The following is a 22,345-nucleotide window of genomic DNA, read 5'->3' on the forward strand; positions in this document are numbered from 1 at the left end:
ATTTTTGACGGATGGTCAAAAATCCAGGGAAGTCAAGTCTTGTCAAGAGTTTCAGAAGTACTTACCAATGCTCTAGGCGAGCCAAGGTAATGTCCCTCCAGGAGTTATTGGCGGAAGAATATTCACCACAATAACACTCTGTCCCAAGACTTACTTTTCCATGATAAAATTTTGGGACTTTATCATTTTCCAAACAAAACTCTTACCACAAACCGGAATGATCGTTTTTGCCATCTATACAATGTTTACAAACTATTATTCTAATTGGCAATTCTTCCATTATCTATTCATTCGGTTCGTCAAATTCTAAGTTTTTCATTTTGACTTTGAAGATTAAAGATCGAATGCATTCGATCACTTCAACAGATTACATACAAATTCGACAGAATACATTCCCATACTAAATTGGCTCGGGACTTAGAATAATTTATAAATTGAAATTTACCATAATTTGGTTCCAAAATTAAGTTACATTAATTTTCTTTCAATAAATTTTTACACAAACAAAAAAAACATAATCACAAATAATAATCATCGCAGACCAACTCATACTTTATGATTAACTAATTATTAACTCATCTGAACTATTAAACATTAATTGTTTTGAACAGAACGATATTAACTAAAAAAAAAATATATTTCTGAATATTTATAATCAAAACTAAATTAAATAACTAAATATTTCCACACGTCTTTAGTGAATAATAACTTTTCAATAGTAATAATTATTAAAATAATAATACTGCACTCGTAAACAACAACTTAAATCAAGAAAGATGAATTATTTACAATGTTAAATAATAATTTAGCCAGAAAATACGCCCGTCGAAGTATCAGGCGAACATAAGTAACGAAGAGTAGGTAGCCGTTGTCGCTTCCCTCTTTGCTCCGTTCACCTCTCGTCCTCCCTTCTCCAAACATCAGTCCCTTTCCCCACTCCCAATTTTCCTAGCCCTATTCCTCCGCTGTCTCTGTCTCACAACCTTGGTCATACCCCTCTTTCCTTGGAAAGAAAAGTGGTGAACTGGTTTGCCACTTTTCTTTAGGTGTATCTACCCAACCGGTCCTCTAACCGCTCCTTGGTCAGTATTAGAGTCGGTTTCGGCTGGTTCCTCGTCTGCGTGACCTTCCAGATGCGCCCGTGTTTGTCGTAGGCGGTCAAGGTGCGCCTGGTTTTCCTTCCTGGCAGGAAGGGTCGGCTCTCCATCTTCTCCAAGGAGATCATGGAGTCCTTTAGTCGCTGCATCGGTGTTTTGGTGATCTGAGTGCTGGTGAACAGGTCTCCCGGCTTGTCTGCGAAGGACTCCGGGTAGTCCTCCAGTTCTGGATATTCGGGCATCACCCAGCGGACTTCTGGCTCAACGATGGGTTCCCTTCTTCTCAGACTTTCCCGTTGGGGGCTGCGTCTCTGACGTGGGCCCGGACGGTTAGCACTTTCTTTGCTTTTCACAGGTTCCACTGGTTCAACCGTATTGACAGGTGTGACGGGATCGACGACAGGTTCAACGGCATATTCAACGACTTCAGGATCCTCATTGGTAAGTATAGCGTGTTCATTGGCAGCTATCGATACCCCAGGTTCAGCAGTTGATGCAACGTCATCCCCAGGTTTCGTCATCTGCGGCGCAGCGATCAACTGGGGACTGTGCTTGAGGCGTGGGCCCGGGTTGATGGTTGTGTCGTGGTTTCCGACTTTTGACATCTTTTCTGGAGAGGTTTCCTGAGTGGGGCTGGCACCAAAAAGTTCCTCCAATCTACTTGTTTTCGATCTCGGCGTCCTGGTCAGCTTCAACAAGCTGGCTGTGACGGGCCTGATCAGTACTTTGGGCCTCTTTCGCTTAAATAGTCCCTGGCTGACCCTTTTCGGCTGGGTTCTGGTCGGCTTGGTTAGCTGCCGATCAGGTCTTACAAAGCCCGGTTTAGTCGGATCATAGGGCTCTGGCGTTGCGGCGTTTTCGGGGCTAGACGTTGACGGTCTTGCAGCTTCTGGCAGGTGGTGGAGGACGATGTGAAGCGGTTTGTTCAGCATCTCCTCTAACAGCCATAACTCCTCCTCTACGGTGAATTCAGGCTCCATCTTGTAAGTTCTAAATATACAAAAACAAAACTCAAACAAAATATATTGATTCGAACAACATTCCTAAAACCAGTTTTGACCTCTAATCGTAAGTTTTCCTAAAACAGAACAGAACTTTGTATTTCGTTTGGCTCATAACCCTGTATTGACATTTCGATTTTACGAAATTTACGTGATTGGCTACTAGGTGATAAAATTTGACCAAAATTTTTCAAAATCAGCCCAGTCTAAACATGCCAAAAAAAATGCGACTTGACTCTAACAGTTTACTTGGCGTTCCGCTTTCAACCTGGTTCTCCGGCGGCTGATTCTAATTTTGCCTTTTTGGCCCTAGCTCGGGTTACACGACGCGGTCCCAAGGTTTCATCTAAGTCCGGTTCATAATTTCCGCGGTCAATTTGATCGCGTTCGGGTTTTTCATAGTTAGGTACCGGGGGATTTCCCTCATGGAAACGTTTTAAATCTTTAATGTGCGCGGTGAACGTTTTACCCTCTTTGCTAACCTCGTATACGGAAGGGCCGACGATTTTAGTAACTGTAAAACCCGTCGCGTACTTCTCCGCAAGTTTAGCCGAAAAGTGATCAGTCGCCGATGACAAATGATGTTCCCGCTTGCTGACCAGGTCTCCAAGAGCTGGCTGCCAGGAACCACGTTTGTGATTGTAATACTTGGCTTGTTTCCCATAGGCCTGGGCCAGATTAACCTTGACCAACTCAATGGTGTCTTCCAAGGTATTGGCTGCCCGATGCGGATCATAAACCTCGTCTTTCCCTCGGTCGGCTCGTGCCCTTATTGACAGAGGAGGTAGGATTTCACGACCGTAATTTAAATACGCCGGAGAAAATTCTGTCGCGTCGTGTTTCGCCGTGTTGTAGGCGAAAGTGAACTCTGGGACTTGCTTATCCCAATTTCGCTGGTTGGATCCGACGAATTGGGCGGTCATTGTTCCTATAACCCGGTTTGTTCTCTCGACTGGATTGCATTGAGGCGAATATGGTGGGGTTCGTACGTGATTTATCCCGAATTGTTGCAATAAGGAAGTGAATTCCTTGCTTACAAAAGGGGTACCATTGTCGGTAATCACCGTGTCCACCCTGCCAAATCGCAGCAAGACCCTTTCCTTGAAAGCAGTCGCAATCGCGGTGGCTGTCTGTCGTCGTAGCGGCTGGATTTCTATCCACTTGGAAAATTTGTCTTGAAAGACTACCAGGTAACTCATTCCTCGCGACGATCGCGGTTTGGGGCCTATTACGTCCGCAGATACGACGGACCAGGGCTTCAGAGCAGGGATTGTTCCCATTGGGGCCGACGGGGGTCGTTGTGAGGCCTTGAATGCCTGACATGTCCCGCACTGGCGCACATAGGACGTGATTTCAGCCCTCATACGTGGCCAATAGTATTGGCTCGAAACACGAGCAATCGTTTTTGCAATGCCTAAATGTCCGGCTGAAGGAACATCATGATTTTCCCGTAATACCTTACTGACTCCTGCGACCGGAACACATAATTTCCAGACGTCGCCTCGATCAGTGTAGTCTAAGCTATGATAACGATGTCGGTATAACAGGCCTTGCTTCAGGCAGTACTCAGGATAACGCTGAGGGTCATTTTCGACTCCTTTGACGATTCTTTCGTACCAAGTATCTCCCAGCTCTAAGGCTTCTAGTATTAAATTGCTTTCTGACCCGTGAGAATCTTCCTCATTGGAATTTTCAGGGGTACTTCGCGATAGCGCGTCTGCGACTTTGTTCCATTTCCCTTTCCGGTATACGACGTCGAAATTGTACTGTTGCAAATACAAATTCCATCGTGCTACGCGTCCACTTGGACTCTCTATTGATCGAAGCCATTTCAGTGACTGGTGATCCGTGATAACCGTGAACTCATACTCTTCGAGATACGGTCTCAGTTTTTGGATTGCCCAGACCACTGCGAGGCATTCCTTTTCGGTCACGCTATAGTTACGTTCGGTTTTCGTCAGCCCTCGGCTCGCATATGCGACGACCTTTTCTGCGCCATCATGTTCTTGCGTCAAGACAGCGCCTATTCCGACGTCGCTCGCATCCGTTTGTAGCACGAAACGTTTCGAGAAATCCGGAGGGACCAATAATGGGTCCGATTTTAGGTGGTTTTTCAGCGTATCGAACGCGGTTTGTTCTAGGGTTTCCCATCTCCAACGTTTCTTCTTTTGAAGAAGGGAAGACAACGGTTTAGTCAAATCAGCGCAATTTGGAATAAAACGACGGTACCAAGAAATCATACCTAAGAACTGTCGTAGTTCTTTGGTATTCCGCGGTGGTGCAATCTCGGTGATTGCTTGAACCTTTTCTGGGTCCGTTCGAATTCCCTGCTCGTCGATTACGTGGCCTAAGTACACAGTACTTTTCTTCAGAAAGTGCGATTTCTCTGGATTCAATTTCAGGTTCGCCGCGCGAAGTCGAGTCATGACCTTTTCCAAGATTTTCATGTGTTCCGCGAGGGTTTCACTAACCACGATTATGTCGTCCAGGTACACTACTACGTGTGTTTCAAGATCCGCGCCTAAAACTTCGTACATTACGCGCTGGAACGTCGCAGGCGCTGAATGTAGACCAAAAGGCATTACTCGGAATTGAAACAGTCCACGTCCAGGAATCGTGAAAGCAGTCAACGGTTTGCTTCCTTCCTCTAGTGGTATCTGCCAGTACCCACTTTTCAAGTCGATTGTGCTAATAAATTTAGCCTTTCTCAGTTTGTCCAGTGATGCATTCACATGTGGTATGGGAAATGCATCTTTCTCGGAGACGTCGTTTACTTTCCTAAAATCTACGCAAAACCGGTATTTCCGGTCCTTTTTCTTGACCAGCACGACAGGAGAGTTCCACGGGCTGTTTGATGGTTCGATGATCCCATCTTTCAGCATTTTGTCAACTTCGTCGTTCATGATTTGCTGCATTTTCGGGTTTTTCGGAAAGTAACGCGCCTTCACAGGTTCAGTTCCCGGTTTAATTTTAATCTTGTGCGTCGCACACCGGGTAGGACCAACTATTTCTTCGTCTCGTTTGAGCCAGGTCCTTATCTCTTGCCGAGCAGTCTCCAAATCGTATTCTATCTCCAACGCACTGAAAGATTCTGCCCTGCGTTGCAACTGATAACCTAATATCGTCAGGTTGTCAACGCCTAAAAGCATATCGTTTGTGTAGGTTGGCATGACGTGAAATGGTAGCTCGTAAGAGCGATTGTTTTCTTGGATATTGACCCAGACTGTACCAGAGGACAGGATTACTTGATTTCCTAATGTCGATCCCCGTATCGGAGTGGGGTTATGTTTCGTGTGTAGCCTATTTCCGCGGATAAAGTCCCAAATTCGTTGAGAGACAATAGACGCGGTTGCCCCAGTGTCCATCAATGCATGGATTTTTATATTACCGAGTCCGATCTCGGTAAATGGACGTTTCTCCCCGGGCTTCAGTGCTGTTGGCTGGAAGTGCCCGGCTGAGGCTCTGGACTGGTCGGGGCAGTGTTCTTTCCGTGTTGAGGTGCTCCCTGTGGGTTCACGGGCCGGTTTTGGGAGCGCGTACCGGTCCTCGCGGCGTTTCCCTGGTATGGGCAGCAATCGCGAGAATACACGTCCATTTTTCCGCACCGCCTACAAAACTTTACCGCCCGATTCGTACATTGTTCACTGAAATGCCCCTTTTGGCGGCATCGCCAGCAACAATCTCGCCAATTGTACTCAAAAATCTCTACCGGCACCGGTTCGACGGGTTTCGCGGGCTTTCGATTGAACGAAGGTTCCGATTTCCGGGCTGTTTGTTTGGCTTCTTTGACCGCGGGGGGTTTTTCTTGAGCAACGAGCTGCTCGTACTCTCTTGCGAGCCGTAAAAGTCCTGGGACGTTAGCAAACTCTGTCCGCTTCATGTAACGTCGATATTCTGGTCTCATGTTCTGATACAGCCGGGTAAGACGGGCCGAGTGTGACATCTGGCCATGTCTTCGCATCAAGGTTTGCAGTCGGGTTGCGTATTCCGCCGCAGACTCGGTTTCTCCCTGGACGCTGTTCCGGATCTGCTCTTCCAGCTCGAGTTCGAGGCCTGGAGGCAGATAAAAAGCTTTCAGGTCCGACACAAAATCTTCCCAAGAGTCCCAATCTCTCTTGTTGTTCCTATACCAGAGGAGGGCCTTTTCGCGCAACAATATCGGGATGCATGGCAGCAGGTGATCCATCTCGAATTCATAACTGTCTGCCATTTCTTCTAATCGTTCCAAGAAGTCTTGTACGTCACGTTCTCCTTTGAACACGACGTTCCACTTCCGCACCAGATCCCTCCTGCGGAGCTCGGCGGAATCCTCCCCAAACGTCGGGTAAAAATGTGGGTCGTGTCTGGGGTTCCTGAGAACGTGGTGCCTGCCCTGGCTGGGCTCACGGGGTCGACTATGCGTCCTGACCGACGATTTCCGTCTTTGTCTCGCCTTCGGTCATTCTCCGAAACCGAAACGCGATCACGACTGTTGCCGAGAGTGTTCATGCGGTCTTCTTGATCCGCCTTTTTCCGCTGCTCGGCCTCGTACCTCATTTGTGCCTCCTTTTCCCGCAAAAGTCGCGCCCTTATTTCCTGGCGCAAACGACCGCGTAGCTCTTTTTCGGCTTCGGTTTCGCGGGCTAACCGCTCCTGCTCTCTCTTTTCTTCATCAGCCTCGCGTGCTAACCGTTCGCGTTCCTCCCGTTCTATTCTCTCACGTTCTTCCGCCTCGATCTCGGCTCGCAATCTTTCCTCCCGTGCTCGTTTTTGTCTGGCAGTCAGTGCCTCGGGTGACGCGTCATCGTCCTCCGGGACCTCGTCCGACAGGTCGTCGTCATCATTTTCCTCAATAACCTCGATTAGGTTGTCCAATTCGACCTCGGATTGATCGAGATCGGTCAATAGTTGGTCATATCGACCGGGACGACCCGCATTCGCCATTCGTGCTCGGTTAAGTTCGGTTTTTAGCAAAAATCTAAGCTCCGGCAGCGTCGCCTTCGGCTCGATTTCCACGTGAAACTTTTCGAGCTCACTAATGACCGCGTCCTTTTTAGCGACCATACCCATGTTTTTGTACCCGTTCTCTTACTCATCTTGGTGAGTTAATAGACACAAAAGACTAGCTAAACAAAAAAAAAATCGCAGTACCCAAAACTCCCGCTACCACGAAAACAATACTACGGTCCCTGTTCGAGCGCCAAAAATTTGTAACGGATAATTTTTGAGTGTTTTTAAATAATAAAAAGCACTATAAAATGATACTACTGCGACACGAACGTCCCCGTTGCTCGAATCTGAAGCTCGCCGAAGTCCAGGGTCAAACGGGGATTACCAAAAATATACCAAGATATAAAGTAAAAGCCAAAAACAAACTCAGTTAGATGTAAATAACATAAATAGAGTAACTAAATCTAAAATAAACTCCAAAAGTCCAACAGGTTATGATAAAGAATATAATAGATAAATTTATTTATCAAAATCATTTAAATAAATTGTGGACAAGATTTACAAAACTCACGTGATACAAATTTAGGTTATATTAAATCCCAAAAGCTAAATAAAAAAAAGCAAACCATCTCCAAAATAAACTTTCGTCGGTAATCGCAAGGATCCGATTAAAACTGTCAAAACTGGTCTTTTCAAGACAACTCTACACACATTCTTGCTCCCGTGAGCGTCCCAAAATCGCGAGCTAAAACTCCAACAACTAAATACCCGCTCCCCAGGAGACTAGCCGTCACCCCTGGGCCTAAACAGCTACCCTGAGAGCGAATGGAGAATGTCCTCTTCGCCCCCACCTACACGGCTTATGATCACCTACTGGATTTTTGACGGATGGTCAAAAATCCAGGAAGTCAAGTCTTGTCAAGAGTTTCAGAAGTACTTACCAATGCTCTAGGCGAGCCAAGGTAATGTCCCTCCAGGAGTTATTGGCGGAAGAATATTCACCACAATAACACTCTGTCCCAAGACTTACTTTTCCATGATAAAATTTTGGGACTTTATCATTTTCCAAACAAAACTCTTACCACAAACCGGAATGATCGTTTTTGCCATCTATACAATGTTTACAAACTATTATTCTAATTGGCAATTCTTCCATTATCTATTCATTCGGTTCGTCAAATTCTAAGTTTTTCATTTTGACTTTGAAGATTAAAGATCGAATGCATTCGATCACTTCAACAGATTACATACAAATTCGACAGAATACATTCCCATACTAAATTGGCTCGGGACTTAGAATAATTTATAAATTGGAAATTTACCATAATTTGGTTCCAAAATTAAGTTACATTAATTTTCTTTCAATAAATTTTTACACAAACAAAAAAAACATAATCACAAATAATAATCATCGCAGACCAACTCATACTTTATGATTAACTAATTATTAACTCATCTGAACTATTAAACATTAATTGTTTTGAACAGAACGATATTAACTAAAAAAAAAATATATTTCTGAATATTTATAATCAAAACTAAATTAAATAACTAAATATTTCCACACGTCTTTAGTGAATAATAACTTTTCAATAGTAATAATTATTAAAATAATAATACTGCACTCGTAAACAACAACTTAAATCAAGAAAGATGAATTATTTACAATGTTAAATAATAATTTAGCCAGAAAATACGCCCGTCGAAGTATCAGGCGAACATAAGTAACGAAGAGTAGGTAGCCGTTGTCGCTTCCCTCTTTGCTCCGTTCACCTCTCGTCCTCCCTTCTCCAAACATCAGTCCCTTTCCCCACTCCCAATTTTCCTAGCCCTATTCCTCCGCTGTCTCTGTCTCACAACCTTGGTCATACATAATATAACTTGATCCCACTGATCAAGGATTCGATCCCAGCGATCAATTCATAACATAACTTGATCCCACTGATCAAGGATTCGATCCCAGCGATCAATTCATAACACAACTTGATCCCACTGATCAAGGATTCGATCTCAGCGATCAAATTTATAACACACTTGATCCCAGCGATCAAACTTATAACACAACTCGATCCCAGCGATCAAATTCAATACTTGAACCTACTGGTTCTTTCAAACCATTCTAAACACACAGTCAATTCTCTTCCGATTACAAACACACGATCCTTTCTGATCATAATTACATTTTACATCTCTACTGAGATATTAACGGTTGACGGTTAACCACAATAACCTAACGGTGGCTGAGATCTATTCTCACCCCTCATTGCACAGCAGTGCAAACATATATACATTCATATCAACACACATATTCATTCACATATCTCTCAACTGTAACATCTTCGAGGAGTTTTTCTCTAGCAATTGCTAGAGTTTTCTCCTCTTGGGGAATAAATTAATCACAATTATTCACCCCAACACCGAGTCTTTTATTTTAAACAGATAGATCCTGAACCAATTCCTAACTAATCAACTACATATAGAAGAATTACGGAAATTCTCCTTAGTGGAGAGTTTGCGACAATACAGATAAAATGCATCAGTTTCCACGTCATTACATCAGTCAAACAAAAATCGCGTTACCAACAGTGTTTTATTATTTTTAATATCTAAATTTTAAATAAATAAAACAATTCGTACGGCTTAAAAGGATTTGACTTCAAGTCATATCAAATTAAAAGAAAAAAAAAAGTTGTCTGTTACCTAATCTACTGAGTTTGCTTTTGTCAACTGATACACGAAACAAATTCGTATATCGTGTTTTGTGCAGAGTGTTTAGTTAGTTAGTGTTTGTTTAGTTCGTGATTAGTGAAAAAATAATTTATATTTGATATGCCTCCTATAAGACGAAGCAATTTAGGTAGAAGAACCAGAAATGCTACAAACCAAGCTAATTACTGATCTAATCGTACTGCACAAGAACGTGACGATGGAAATGAACGTGAAAGAATTCGGATATCACAAACGCGTGAAGCGCGAGCGCGACATTCAACTAATAATCGCGCAAGTTTGAATCGAGCTGCTTTCAGTTACGATGTGTCAATTGACTACAGTAACTACCAATGTGTTGTTATTGGTTCTATGAACTCAGTTTGCTCACACTGTAAGGCATTAAAATACAAAAACGAAGCCAATGGATTGTGTTGCGCAAATGGTAAAGTGAATGATACCATTGATACCATTGGATCCACCACCAGAACCATTGTACTCATTGGTTTCAGGAATAGGAAGAGATTCTATACACTTTTTGACACATATCCAACAATATAACAATTGCTTTCAAATGACTTCGTTTGGGGCAACAAATGTAGTTCGGGAAAATTTTATGCCAACTTTCACGGTATGTATTATAGCAGTTACTCATAATTATTTTAGCGAACAAAATTTTCTGTCACCAAAGTTATGTGTCACTAATCTTCAATTTCTTAATCACTTATATATCACTTAGTCATCATATTATATGGTGATTCAGTTTCAGTGACACTTTTATTATATTTATTTTATGGGCAATTCACCACAAGAAATTGATCTGCGTTGTGCACATAACAATTTAGTAAAGAGGTCTATTGTAGAATAATTACAAACTTTATTTCATCAACACAATCAATTGATTATATTGTTTAAAACTGCCCTGGATCTGATGTCATCCGATAATCACAAAATTGTAATCAGAGCTGATAAAACACCTGCAGGTCAACATACAAGACGTTTTAATGCACCAACTATTGATGAAGTTGCTATCGTTGTAGTTGGAGAAAACTTGGAATCCCGTGATATTGTTTTACATCGTCGGAATGATCAATTACAACGTATAAAGGAAACACACCGCTCATATGATGCACTGCAATATCCCATTATATTTTGGCAAGGTGAAGATGACTACGATTTCTCAATAAAAATGATAAATCCCATTACAGGTAACTAAAATATTAGTTTAGCTATGGCGATAATATCTCAGTCATTATATTATGTATTTTAATTTTATATTTGAATGTTATTAAAACAAAATCTATTTACAGGTTCTGAAACCAACAAAAAAGTCAGTTCAATGAACTATTATTCATACCGCCTAATGATTCGGGAAAATGAAGATAATCACATATTGAAATGTCGGCGATTATATCACAAATACGTTGTTGACATGTATGTTAAAATTGAAACGGAGAGATTAACATTCATCAGGTTGAATCAAACCAAACTCCGATCTGAAGAGTATATTCACCTTCGAGATGCGATTAATACTGATGGAAATGCACAGAATGTCGGTCGGATGACTATTCTTCCAGCAACATACATCGGAAGCCCTCGGCATATGCACGAATATGCTCAAGATGCCATGTCGTATGTTCGTTATTATGGTACAGCAGATTTGTTCATCACATTTACATGCAATCCGCAATGAATAGAAATCAAGCAGGAGTTATTCCCTGCGCAATCACCCATTGATCGTCATCATATTACAGCCAGAGTCTTTAGACAAAAGTTGAAATCTTTAATGGATTTCATCGTAAAACATAATGTGTTTGGTGAGACACGCTGCTGGATGTATTCTGTGGAGTAGCAGAAACGAGGATTGCCACATGCACACATTTTGATTTGGTTGGTTGAAAAGATAAGGCCAAATGAAGTTGATGCAGTGATATCAGCTGAAATCCCTAATGTACAAGTAGATCCTGGATTGCATGAGGTAGTTATCAAAAACATGATACATGGTCCCTGTGGAACTCTTAATCAAAATTCACCGTGTATGATGGATGGTAAATGTTCAAAATGATATCCACGGACATTAATATCGGAAACAATTACTGGTAATGACGGTTATCCATTGTATTGTCGCAGATCGACAGCAGACAATGGAAAATCAACAATTGTCAAATTAAATCCACAAGATATTGAAATAGATAATCGTTGGATTGTTCCATATTCACCCATTTTATCAGACATTCAAAGCACACATCAACGTTGAATCTTGCCATTCAGTGAAATCTATTAAATACATTTGCAAATATGTAACCAAAGGGAGTGATATGGCTGTGATTGGAATTGGTGCAGAGAATTCCAATGATGAAGTTACCCAATACCAAATGGGCCGCTATGTCAGTAGTAATGAAGCAGTTTGGCGAATATTTTCTTTTCCTATTCATGAGAGACACCCTTCTGTTGTTCACTTAGCTGTGCATTTAGAAAATGGACAAAGAGTGTATTTTACAGCACAGAACGCAGTACAAAGAGCTGCTCAGCCACCATCTACTACATTAACTAGTTTTTTTGAGACATGTCAAAACGATGATTTCGCACAAACATTGCTATATTCTGAAATGCCAAAATATTATACCTGGAATCAATCCTCAAGGAGATTTATACGACGGAAACAAGGAAAACCAGTTCCAGGATATACAGATGTATATTCCACCGATGCGATTGGCCGGATTTATTCAGTACATCCAAGCAATGATGAATGTTTTTATTTACGACTGCTATTAGTCAATGTACGTGGCCCAACATCATTCCAACAGTTACGAACTGTTGATGGTGAATTGTGTGGATCCTACAGAGAAGCCTGTCAACATTTGCAATTGCTTGAAAATGACGCTCATTGGGATCAAACTCTCAATGATGCTGTAATATCATCACACGCTCATCAAATACGAACATTGTTTTCTATAATCATATCTACATGCTTTCCATCAAACCCAATTGATTTGTGGATCAAGTACAAAGATTATATGTGTGATGATATTTTGTATCAAATACGGAATAGAATGGGAAATCCAAATATACAAATCAGTGAAAAAATTTACAATGAAGCATTGATTTCAATTGAGGACATGTGCTTGATAATGTCAAACAAACTATTAATTCAATTAGGCCTGACCGCGCCCAATCGTCCAATGCATGACGCTTTTAACCAAGAGTTGCATCGAGAAAAACTGTATGATCTCAACGCTTTGAAAGAATTAATTCAAACAAATCTTCCACTGTTAAATGAACAACAGAAGTATGTATTTGAAACTCTTATGAAAGTAACAAATGATGAAACTGGAGGGATTTACTTCTTAGATGCACCTGGTGGTACAGGAAAAACTTTTTTGATTTCATTAATATTAGCAACAATTCGCTCACAAAATAAAATTGCATTTGCACTCGCTTCGTCGGGAATCGCAGCAACTTTGCTTGAAGGTGGTCGAACAGCCCATTCAGCACTAAAATTGCCATTAAATATGCAAAGCAATGAAACTCCAACCTGCAACGTTTCGAAGAACTCTGCAATGGCAAAGGTTTTGCAGCAATGTAAATTGATTGTTTGGGATGAATGCACGATGGCACATAAAAAATCTTTGGAGGCTTTAGATAGAACCTTAAAAGATCTACGGAGCAATAATAACCGATTTGGTGGTGCAATGATTTTATTAGCAGGAGATTTTCGTCAAACATTGCCAGTGATTCCACGATCAACGCCAGCTGATGAACTCAATGCATGTCTAAAGTCCTCCAATTTGTGGAAACATGTCAAAGTACTTCATTTAAGCAAGAATATGCGTGTCGAGTTGCAAAATGACCAATCTGGAAACATATTCTCTAAACAACTCATTGACATTGGTAATGGCAAATTTCCTATAGACATGTTGACTGGCTGCATTAACTTTCCTCAAAGTTTTTGTCAGTTAACTCGATCAAAAGATGAACTTATTCAGAAGGTGTTTCCAGATGTTTCTCAAAATTACAGAAACCATGATTGGTTGAGCGAACGAGCTATACTGGTTGCAAAAAACATAGATGTAAATGAATTAAATTTCAAAATTCAAGAACAAATTACAGGCGAATTGAGGATATATAAATCAGTTGATTCGGCTACTAATCAAGATGATGTAGTCAACTATCCACCGGAATTTTTAAACTCGCTGGATTTGCCAGGATTGCCACCTCACAATCTTCAATTAAAGGTTGGATCGGTGGTTATAATGTTGCGAAATATCAATCAACCGCGTCTTTGCAACGGTACACGGTTAGCGATAAAAAAATTACTAAACAATGTGATAGAAGCAACTATACTCAAAGGAAAGTATAAAGGAGAAGATGTTCTTATACCGCGCATCCCAATGATTCCGACTGATGTGCCATTTGAGTTTAAACGACTACAGTTTCCAGTGCGGCTTGCTTTTGCTATGACTATAAACAAGTCCCAGGGGCAATCATTAAGTGTTTGTGGTATTAATCTAGAAAACCCATGTTTCTCACATGGTCAATTGTATGTTGCCTGTTCCCGTGTTGGAAAACCATTAGATTTGTTTATCTATGCGCCAGGTAATCAAACAAAAAACATCGTATACCACAAAGCACTACAATGATAATAATAATAATTATGATTCACATGATTAACAATAAAGCGATTACTTACTTTTAAATCCTTATATATGTTTTATTTAATTATTTTTTATTCACAACGCACTATCACCAGGGTGACGGTTCTGTTCAGGAGAATTTTTTAAAATACGTAGGCACAAAAACTGCCACATTACAAATCTTTTTGACAGGACGAAGTCTGTCGGGTCAGCTAGTGTTAATTATAAAATAATTTAATTTAGGATTTGTTGAGCACTGTAAATTAATGAACTTCCTATTTAATATTTTACTTTAAAATTATGAATATATATTTTTTACTCATCCCTGTGCAGCATTAAAAAAAATATCCACCCGTTTAGACGCACCCGTTTACCTTTGTCAGGTGCGATTGTTAATTAAAAAATTATTTAATTCAGGATTTGTTGAGCAGTGTAAATTAATTTACTTCCTATGAAGTGTTTAACTTTACAAATATAATTATATATTTATTACTAATACCTGTACACTATTAAACAAAAAAAATCCACCCGTTTATACGCACCCGTTTGACTTTAATTGGTGCAAGAGTTAATTGAGAAATTAGTTAATTGAGGATTTGTTGAGCAGTGTAAATTAATTTACTTCCTTTGAAATGTTTAACTTTAAAATTATAAATATATTTTTATGACTCATCCCTGTACAGCATGAAACAAAAAAAAATCCACCCGTTTATCTTTATTAGGTGCAAGGGTTAATTAAAAAATTATTTCATTTAGGATTGGTTGAGCAGCGTAAATCAATGAACTTCCTATTTAATATTTTACTTTAAAATTATGAATATATATTTTTTACTCATCCCTGTGCAGCATTAAATAAAAAAAAAATTTACCCGTTTAGACGCACCCGTTTACCTTTATAAGGTGCGATTGTTAATTAAAAAATTATTTAATTCAGGATTTGTTGAGCAGTGTAAATTAATGAAGTTTCTATGAAATTTTTAACTTTACAATTAAAAATATATTTATTACTCATACCTATACAGCATTACATAAAAAAATGCCACCCGTTCAGACGCACCCGTTTACCTTTATCAGGTGCAAGGGTTAATTAAAAAATTATTTAATTTAGGATTTGTTGAGCAGTGTAAATTAATTTACTTCCTTTGAAATGTTTAACTTTAAAATTATGAATATATTTTTATGACTCATCCCTGTACAGCATGAAACAAAAAAAAAATCCGCCCGTTTATACGCACCCGTTTATCTTTATTAGGTGCAATGGTTACCTAAAAAATAATTTAATTTAGGATTTGTTGAGCAGTGTAAATTATTAGACTTTCTATTTATCATTTAACTTTACAATTAAAAATATACATTTATTACTCATCCCTGTGCAGCATTAAAAAAAAAATCCACCCGTTTAGACGCATCCGTTGACCTTTATTAGGTGCAAGGGTTAATTAAAAAATTATTTAATTCAGGATTTGTTGAGCAAAGTTAATTAATAGACTTCCTATGACTCTGTCTGTATCACAAAATTTACTTGAATTATTTGCCAGGGCGTCCTCAATAATTGCGAATCACTCAACAATAATTCAGCTAAAGCTTCAGAATCTTTACACATGAACACTCTGGCCTTACTAGATGGTGATTCGGGCGGACCCATTCGGTTCTTGTCTGTCACACTATGCGAATAAAAGAGTAACCAGTAATTTGCTTCTCCGATGCTCAACATTTTAAATGAGACGGTCTTGCCCTGTCCAATAAACAAAAAACCTCCAAATTTGATATTGTTTCCTTCACATTTATTGATAGCGGTGGCTATATTTTTTTTGAGATTATCATCGCTGAAATAACCAACTTCTATGTCAAACGTTTGTGGAGTAACTATTCTATTTTCAAAATTCAACTGTAATAGTTCATCCACATTCAAGTACGTTGACGGTGGATTTGGGCCTAATGCGGCGAAGCACTTTTGATAATATGTATCACCGTCAATGAGAATTTTATTAAAAAGTTTTTCCGATATCTCATACTTCATTCTTAATGAAATTACCATAATTGCGTAAGTTGCAATCGCTGTGCACTGAGAATTTATATTTTTGTGATGAAAAACCTTCTCAGTAGCCTGATGGAACGTCGCGGAACCGACGAGGAGAAATTTTTCGGCGTTTGAATTGTTTTCCTCTGTTGGAGTCTCAGGATTTGCTGGATTTTTTCCAAAATCCGCGTTAATATGAATCGCTGACCGCATGATTTTTCCAACAATTTTTTTTCGGCAGTCCTGCATGTCTTTTTGCGCAAAATTAAATGTGTTATATCCATAACATATATATTTTGCGAACATGCATAAAAAAACTCCGCAATCGTAACCATTGTATTGTTGCGGTATGTTCTGAAATAACCAAATTTTTAATTAATTATTTTTATCGATTTGTATGTAAAAATCGAGGAAGTTCGATTCGAGCGAAAAGCACTGAAGTTTAGAAAACAATTTCAACAGTTCTATGATCGATTAAGTAAATAAATCATATGTTAAGAAGGTTTGTTCACATTTCTATCAATTCCATTTACTTTATTAAGAATGACATAAAAAATTGAGCTGTTTTAAATTGTTTTCTGTTTCTTACAATTTAACCTATTTATTAAACTTTATTTTAAGCAAATATCATTACCTGAAAAGTAAAATATTAAATAGGAAGTTCATTAATTTACACTGCTCAACAAATCCTAAATTAAATTATTTTATAATTAACATTTGCACCTAATAAAGGTAAACGGGCGCATCTAAACGGGTGGATTTTTTTTAATGCTGCACAGGGATGAGTAATAAATATATAATTATATTTGTAAAGTTAAACACTTCATAGGAAGTAAATTAATTTACACTGCTCAACAAATCCCAAATTAAATAATATCATAATTAACACTTGCACCAATTAACAGAAAACGGGTGCGTATAAACGGGTGGATTTTTTTTTTAATCTCATAAGGCTTTAATCGCTTCAATTATTTCTCTCAATCTTGTAATTAAAATTCTTCCGCAGAATAGATACTTTATGGTACTAAATGAGTACCTTATTCAACATTTTTGCGTTAAACGGGTACACTAACTAAAGATAAACGGGTGAATTATTTTTTATTGCTCGGCAACTCAAATGGATTAAAAAATTCTATTAATAACGGTTTTGTAAAGAAATTTTTTTTGGGGCTAAATTTATTTATATTTTTAAATTCTCTGCAGAATTTTTTTTGTATTACTTTATTTTGCAGTGCGATTAGACTCATACTCGTTAAAATGTGTTTTAATTCTGTACAGCTTTCATCAATTGAAATATTTTTTCTAGTTTCTAATTGAAATTCTTATCAGAATACAATTGATTTATACTATTTAGCGAGTCTCTAATTCAATATTTTTGCGATATTCATATTTATATCTTTTTAATTTTTATATCAAGTGCCTAAAGTTAAATGTGCCTTAGAAGTGCTTTAAATTATTTCATATATTTGCAATTGTTTTATCTCTTTGCTGTATCGGTAAATCAAATTTCAAGATTGAATTTATCTTTCGAGAAAAACCTCCTCAAGTTTCGCTGCTACTGCTTCTACAGGAAGTTTGTCCGTGGAATCAGACACATCTCATCAGTTGCCTCATTTTCTGTAAAGGTGGGAGCACGGAGGCTAGATATAAGGAGGACGATCGACATAGGTAAATGTACAGTTAGTGCGTCCGGAAAACTGAGGATAGATCATTTTCAAAAAGAAGCCCACGGAGGCTAGATATAAGGAGGACGATCGACATAGGTAAATGTACAGTTAGTGCGTCCGGAAAACTGAGGATAGATCATTTTCAAAAAGAAGCCGCTAGGGCGTCACTACGTTCGCTAATGTCCGGATCATGGCGTCCGTTTGTTATTGTTTATTAATAACACCAAATTGAAATTCAGTTAGTTAATTAGTTTTTTAATTAATAATCAAAGTGATAATAGTTTAAAATGGTAAATAAATGTATAGTTGATGGGTGTTTGAGTGGCCGGATAAAAGATCGTAATAAAAAATTAAAATTAAATAGTCGAAACACGTCTTTATTTATTGTGCCACAGGTAATATGACCTAACTTAGTATTTTTGTAAGAAATAATTTTTATACTAATTAAATTTATATTAATTAAATGATTATAAAAAAAATTTTACCTATAGAAATTAAAGGAAATTATAAGTGCTCTTTTTTCAAAATATTTTTTTTTAATAATTTATGTTGCAAGAGTCCCAAAAATTTTTATATCAGTAGATTTTAGTATCATTTTTGATCAAGTTAAAAAAGAAATTGTAAAAAGGTATAACGTAATTTTTTTCTTCTTAGAATTAGTTTTAAAAAAATTGCATCGTTACCATTTTTTTGGAGCTAACGTTTTACTCAAAGTAACTTATCAAAATTATTTCCAAATATAACTTCATGTCAATTTTTTGTTTGTTTATTCAAGTGTCCAGACTTGTTAAAATTGTGGAACTGTGGATTAAAGCAAGATCTCACCCCAAAAAAAGATTATGTCTGTGAATTACATTTTAATGATCAAGATATTATTAAAACTGATAAAATATTATTGACTACTGGAATTTATGAAGAATTACCTCGAAAAAGATACTCGCTAAAGCCTGGTGCTATTCCGACGTTGAATCCGAACCGTGTAAACAAAGCTTGCAACAATGAAAATAACGAAGCTCAGTATATGCAATGCCATTTATTAATTACAAATGACCATAAAACTAACTCACCACAAAACCAAGAACCAATAATTAGTAATGATCTCATAAACATAATTAATTGTGAGTCACCAAAACGCATTGACGTATTTGAAAATTTTGAAGAAAATGATAATTGTAAGAACGAAATGCAAGTAAGAAAAATTAAAATTTCGAATTATTACTCTGCAACTTAAGATAAAAGCACAAACAATTAGGAGGCCTAATTACTCTTGTTTGTTAGAATATTTATTTAAGTACTTGAGATATTGAGAAAGTGAAGCTCCCTGCCTTCGTGGAGCAAAAAAATAGTATACACTCCACGGGAAGTAAATAAAAAAGCCTCAGATCACATATTTGTCAACCTCGGCTTCGCCTCGGCCGACAATTACATGTGATCTGAGACATTTCTTACTTTTCTTCCGTAGGTGTGTAATATACTATTATAAATAATAAGAAACATTCATTATAAAAATTATCAAGTTTACTCGAATTTATTATAGCAGTGTATGAGAGTTAAATTTGAAAAATATTGTTATAAAACAAATAGTCTTTCGAAAAGAAATTATTAATTATTTTTTTTTTCATATTCACGTTCTTTTCTCTATTCAATTCTTTAAAACAAAAGTAAATGAAATAATTAAAGAATCATGTTATAAGATATTTCAATAAATCAAACAATCTGAATTATGAATATGTTAAAAAAGTTAAGTCTTTAGACATGTCTCTTATATCGTCTCCTATAAATTTAGAACTATTATTACAAAAAAATAATCATTAATTTTTGTTTATTTAATCATTTCAAGCCACGTGAGTTATCTACTCCTGAATTACGTCTTGAGAAATGTTCTTTATTAACAATTATCAACGTGTTGAAATTCAATGCTTTGCCACAAAATTGGAGTTGGACAACAGATTTAGTTAATCCAAAAAATATAGTTTTATGTCATTTAGATAAAGTATCCATGAATTTAAAATTTCGTATAAAAATAAGTGAAGACTTCAATATATCAGTAAGAATTTTTAGATCTTGTAATTTATTTTTTCACAGTATAAACATAAAGTTCCGAACGTTGGTTTCTAACGAATGTTCAAATTTCTTCGAAGCGAATATTACACAGAAATGTATCAGTTCTCAAAGTTATTTTCTCGATTTTTTTCGCGTATTTTTGAAGATTTTGATAGAACAGCTTTCAAGAATTTTGAAAATTCATAGGAATCTAATGTTCGAACGTCAGTTTTTTTTTTGTGGTAATGTTAATATTATACTTTTGATTAGTTACTTAACTTGAAAACGCAAGAGTCGGTAGAATTCAATACCAATTTTTCCCAAATATCTGATTTTTGGGAGTTTTTGAAGGAATTGGAAAACTGTGAGTTATGTGAAGGGACTGGATTTAATGAGGAAAGGTAGGTAATAACCTCGCTTCGAGGTAAAGAATTAGTAACTTTTATCAAATCTAGTTTTTTAAAATACAAATACTTTTCCATTTTTTGGCTACGGACATTAATTTTTTGTTATTAATAAATTTAAAAAATTTGCTATCGACTTTCCATGTTTAAAAAATCGATTACCAAACTTAATAATTATTGTGTGTCTTAAGTACGGAGCACATTAGTATACTCTACAATTGCCTAAAAATGATAATTCTAAGGTTTTTTATTACTTGTTAAATGAACTTTACTAGTATCATTTCTCATTAATAATAGATGTTCATCGGCGTGTTCTGGTGTGTCATTGCCTGACGAACAATATAAGAAACAGATGAATCTTTTTCGATGCTTTGCTTGTCGGCAATTGAGACGGAAATTGCAAAATCGATCGTACAAAGTCAAACCCGACATTAAAAGTTCGTACACTGACTTGAAGTACCAGGAGAGCCTGAAAACTAAACAAATTCAGCGCCTCAAACATAAAGTAGGTATTTACTTATTTATCGTTTCTTCATGTATACTTGACTATTTACAGGTTGTGAGTGTTTAAGATCAATATTCTTTTATTTTTTTTTCAATAAACTTAAAAGTTTGATACAATGCTCGTTACATTACATTATCATTTCGTCAATACGGTTTAGTTTGTGAATACAAATTTAATCAACTACAATCTGAGAACTTAAATTAAATCACCTGTAAATGCCTATTTAACTATTTAACCCTTTACAGAATGAATCACTCATCAAAATTATAGAAACGCAACGACTTAATTGTATGGCAATTAAAGATGAAGCTCTAAGAGCGGAAATTTCTATTTTGCCTCTCGTGCAACAACTAGCAATTCGTGCTTGTTTTAATGCAGTAAAAGCTAAAAATGCCAAACAACGAAGATATACGGTTGAGTGGGTTTATGAATGTTTGCTACTTCGTATAAAAAGTGCTGCGGTATATGAACGACTCAGAGCACGTCAAATCCTCCCTCTTCCCTGCAAAGACACCCTTAACAAATATATCCAGAAGTTGGATAGCGCTTTTGGTTTCCCTAAAGCCATATTCGACACTCTTCGTATTAAAAGTTCACGTATGGAACCACATGAAAAACGGGGTATCCATGCACCATTCCTGTCACACTTTACTACTAACTGCAAATCTTAAAAACGCAACCATTTTAACTATATCTAACAACTCTACTTAGCTATCGAGTATGATTATATTAACAAATCCGAGCGCATAAGTTTTTAGCTGAAAAAGTAATTCGTATTTGATATTTTTAAATAACTCTTTAAAAGCTTCATTAACTTTTAACAGTAGCTTAATATTAACAGTAGCTGGCTATTATTGTTAGACTACATCTGATTCACATTTATTTCATTCTAACAATTTTTTATTTTTTCTCCTAGGTACCCTTTTAATAGATGAAGTAGCTTTAAGTGAAGCCGTGAAGCTAAATCGGAGAACTATGCAGCTTGATGGTTTTGTAGACTTGGGGGCACATACTCCGGAAAATTTAATCAACAGTCGGGCTGATCATGCCTTAGTCTTCATGTACCAATCTTTTCAGGGTGACTGGGTGCAAGTAGTTGGTAGCTTCCTGAGCAGAAATTCTGTCACGAGTGCCATTCTTCACAAATTACTCATTGAATGCATCGTATTACTGGAGAATGCTGGGTTTTATGTTGATGTCGTTACTTCTGATGCAGCTCAATGGAACAGAGGAGCATGGACACTTTTCGGTGTCAAAGATGGACAATGTAGTTGTGATCATCCATGCAATTTTGACCGCAGACTTTGGTTTATTTCGGATTTTCTACACTTAATAAAAT

At 37.5% G+C, this 22,345-nt stretch overlaps 3 protein-coding genes across 5 annotated transcripts in view; 2 read left to right on the forward strand and 1 right to left on the reverse strand.

Annotated features, from left to right (window-relative positions):
- Positions 1 to 12,051: 12,051 nt before the first annotated feature.
- LOC141537891 (ATP-dependent DNA helicase PIF7-like) lies at positions 12,052 to 14,373 on the forward strand. The gene is made up of 2 exons (XM_074259100.1): positions 12,052 to 13,096; positions 13,190 to 14,373. Exons 1-2 carry the CDS (start codon positions 12,052 to 12,054, stop codon positions 14,371 to 14,373), a joined length of 2,229 nt encoding a protein of 742 aa, XP_074115201.1.
- A 2,227-nt stretch (positions 14,374 to 16,600) lies between these two features.
- The window catches only part of LOC141538161 (uncharacterized), a 79,867-nt gene continuing 74,122 nt past the window's right edge, over positions 16,601 to 22,345 (reverse strand). For all 3 annotated transcript variants that reach the window (XM_074259512.1, XM_074259514.1, XM_074259513.1), the window contains one exon: positions 16,601 to 16,741. The gene's annotated coding sequence lies outside the window, so the exon portion shown is untranslated. The remainder of the gene's footprint in view (positions 16,742 to 22,345) is intronic.
- Positions 18,118 to 22,066, forward strand: LOC141538041 (uncharacterized). The gene is made up of 6 exons (XM_074259304.1): positions 18,118 to 18,449; positions 18,830 to 19,226; positions 19,895 to 20,101; positions 20,368 to 20,498; positions 20,799 to 21,006; positions 21,923 to 22,066. The coding sequence occupies exons 2-6, from the start codon at positions 19,218 to 19,220 to the stop codon at positions 21,932 to 21,934; spliced, it is 567 nt and encodes a 188-aa protein (XP_074115405.1). The 5' UTR covers positions 18,118 to 18,449; positions 18,830 to 19,217; the 3' UTR covers positions 21,935 to 22,066.

The sequence above is a fragment of the Cotesia typhae genome, unplaced genomic scaffold (genome assembly GCF_013202065.1).
Source record: "Cotesia typhae breed Kobodo isofemale line unplaced genomic scaffold, CoteBio_Ctyphae contig_20, whole genome shotgun sequence".
In the NCBI taxonomy this organism is placed as follows: domain Eukaryota; kingdom Metazoa; phylum Arthropoda; class Insecta; order Hymenoptera; family Braconidae; genus Cotesia; species Cotesia typhae.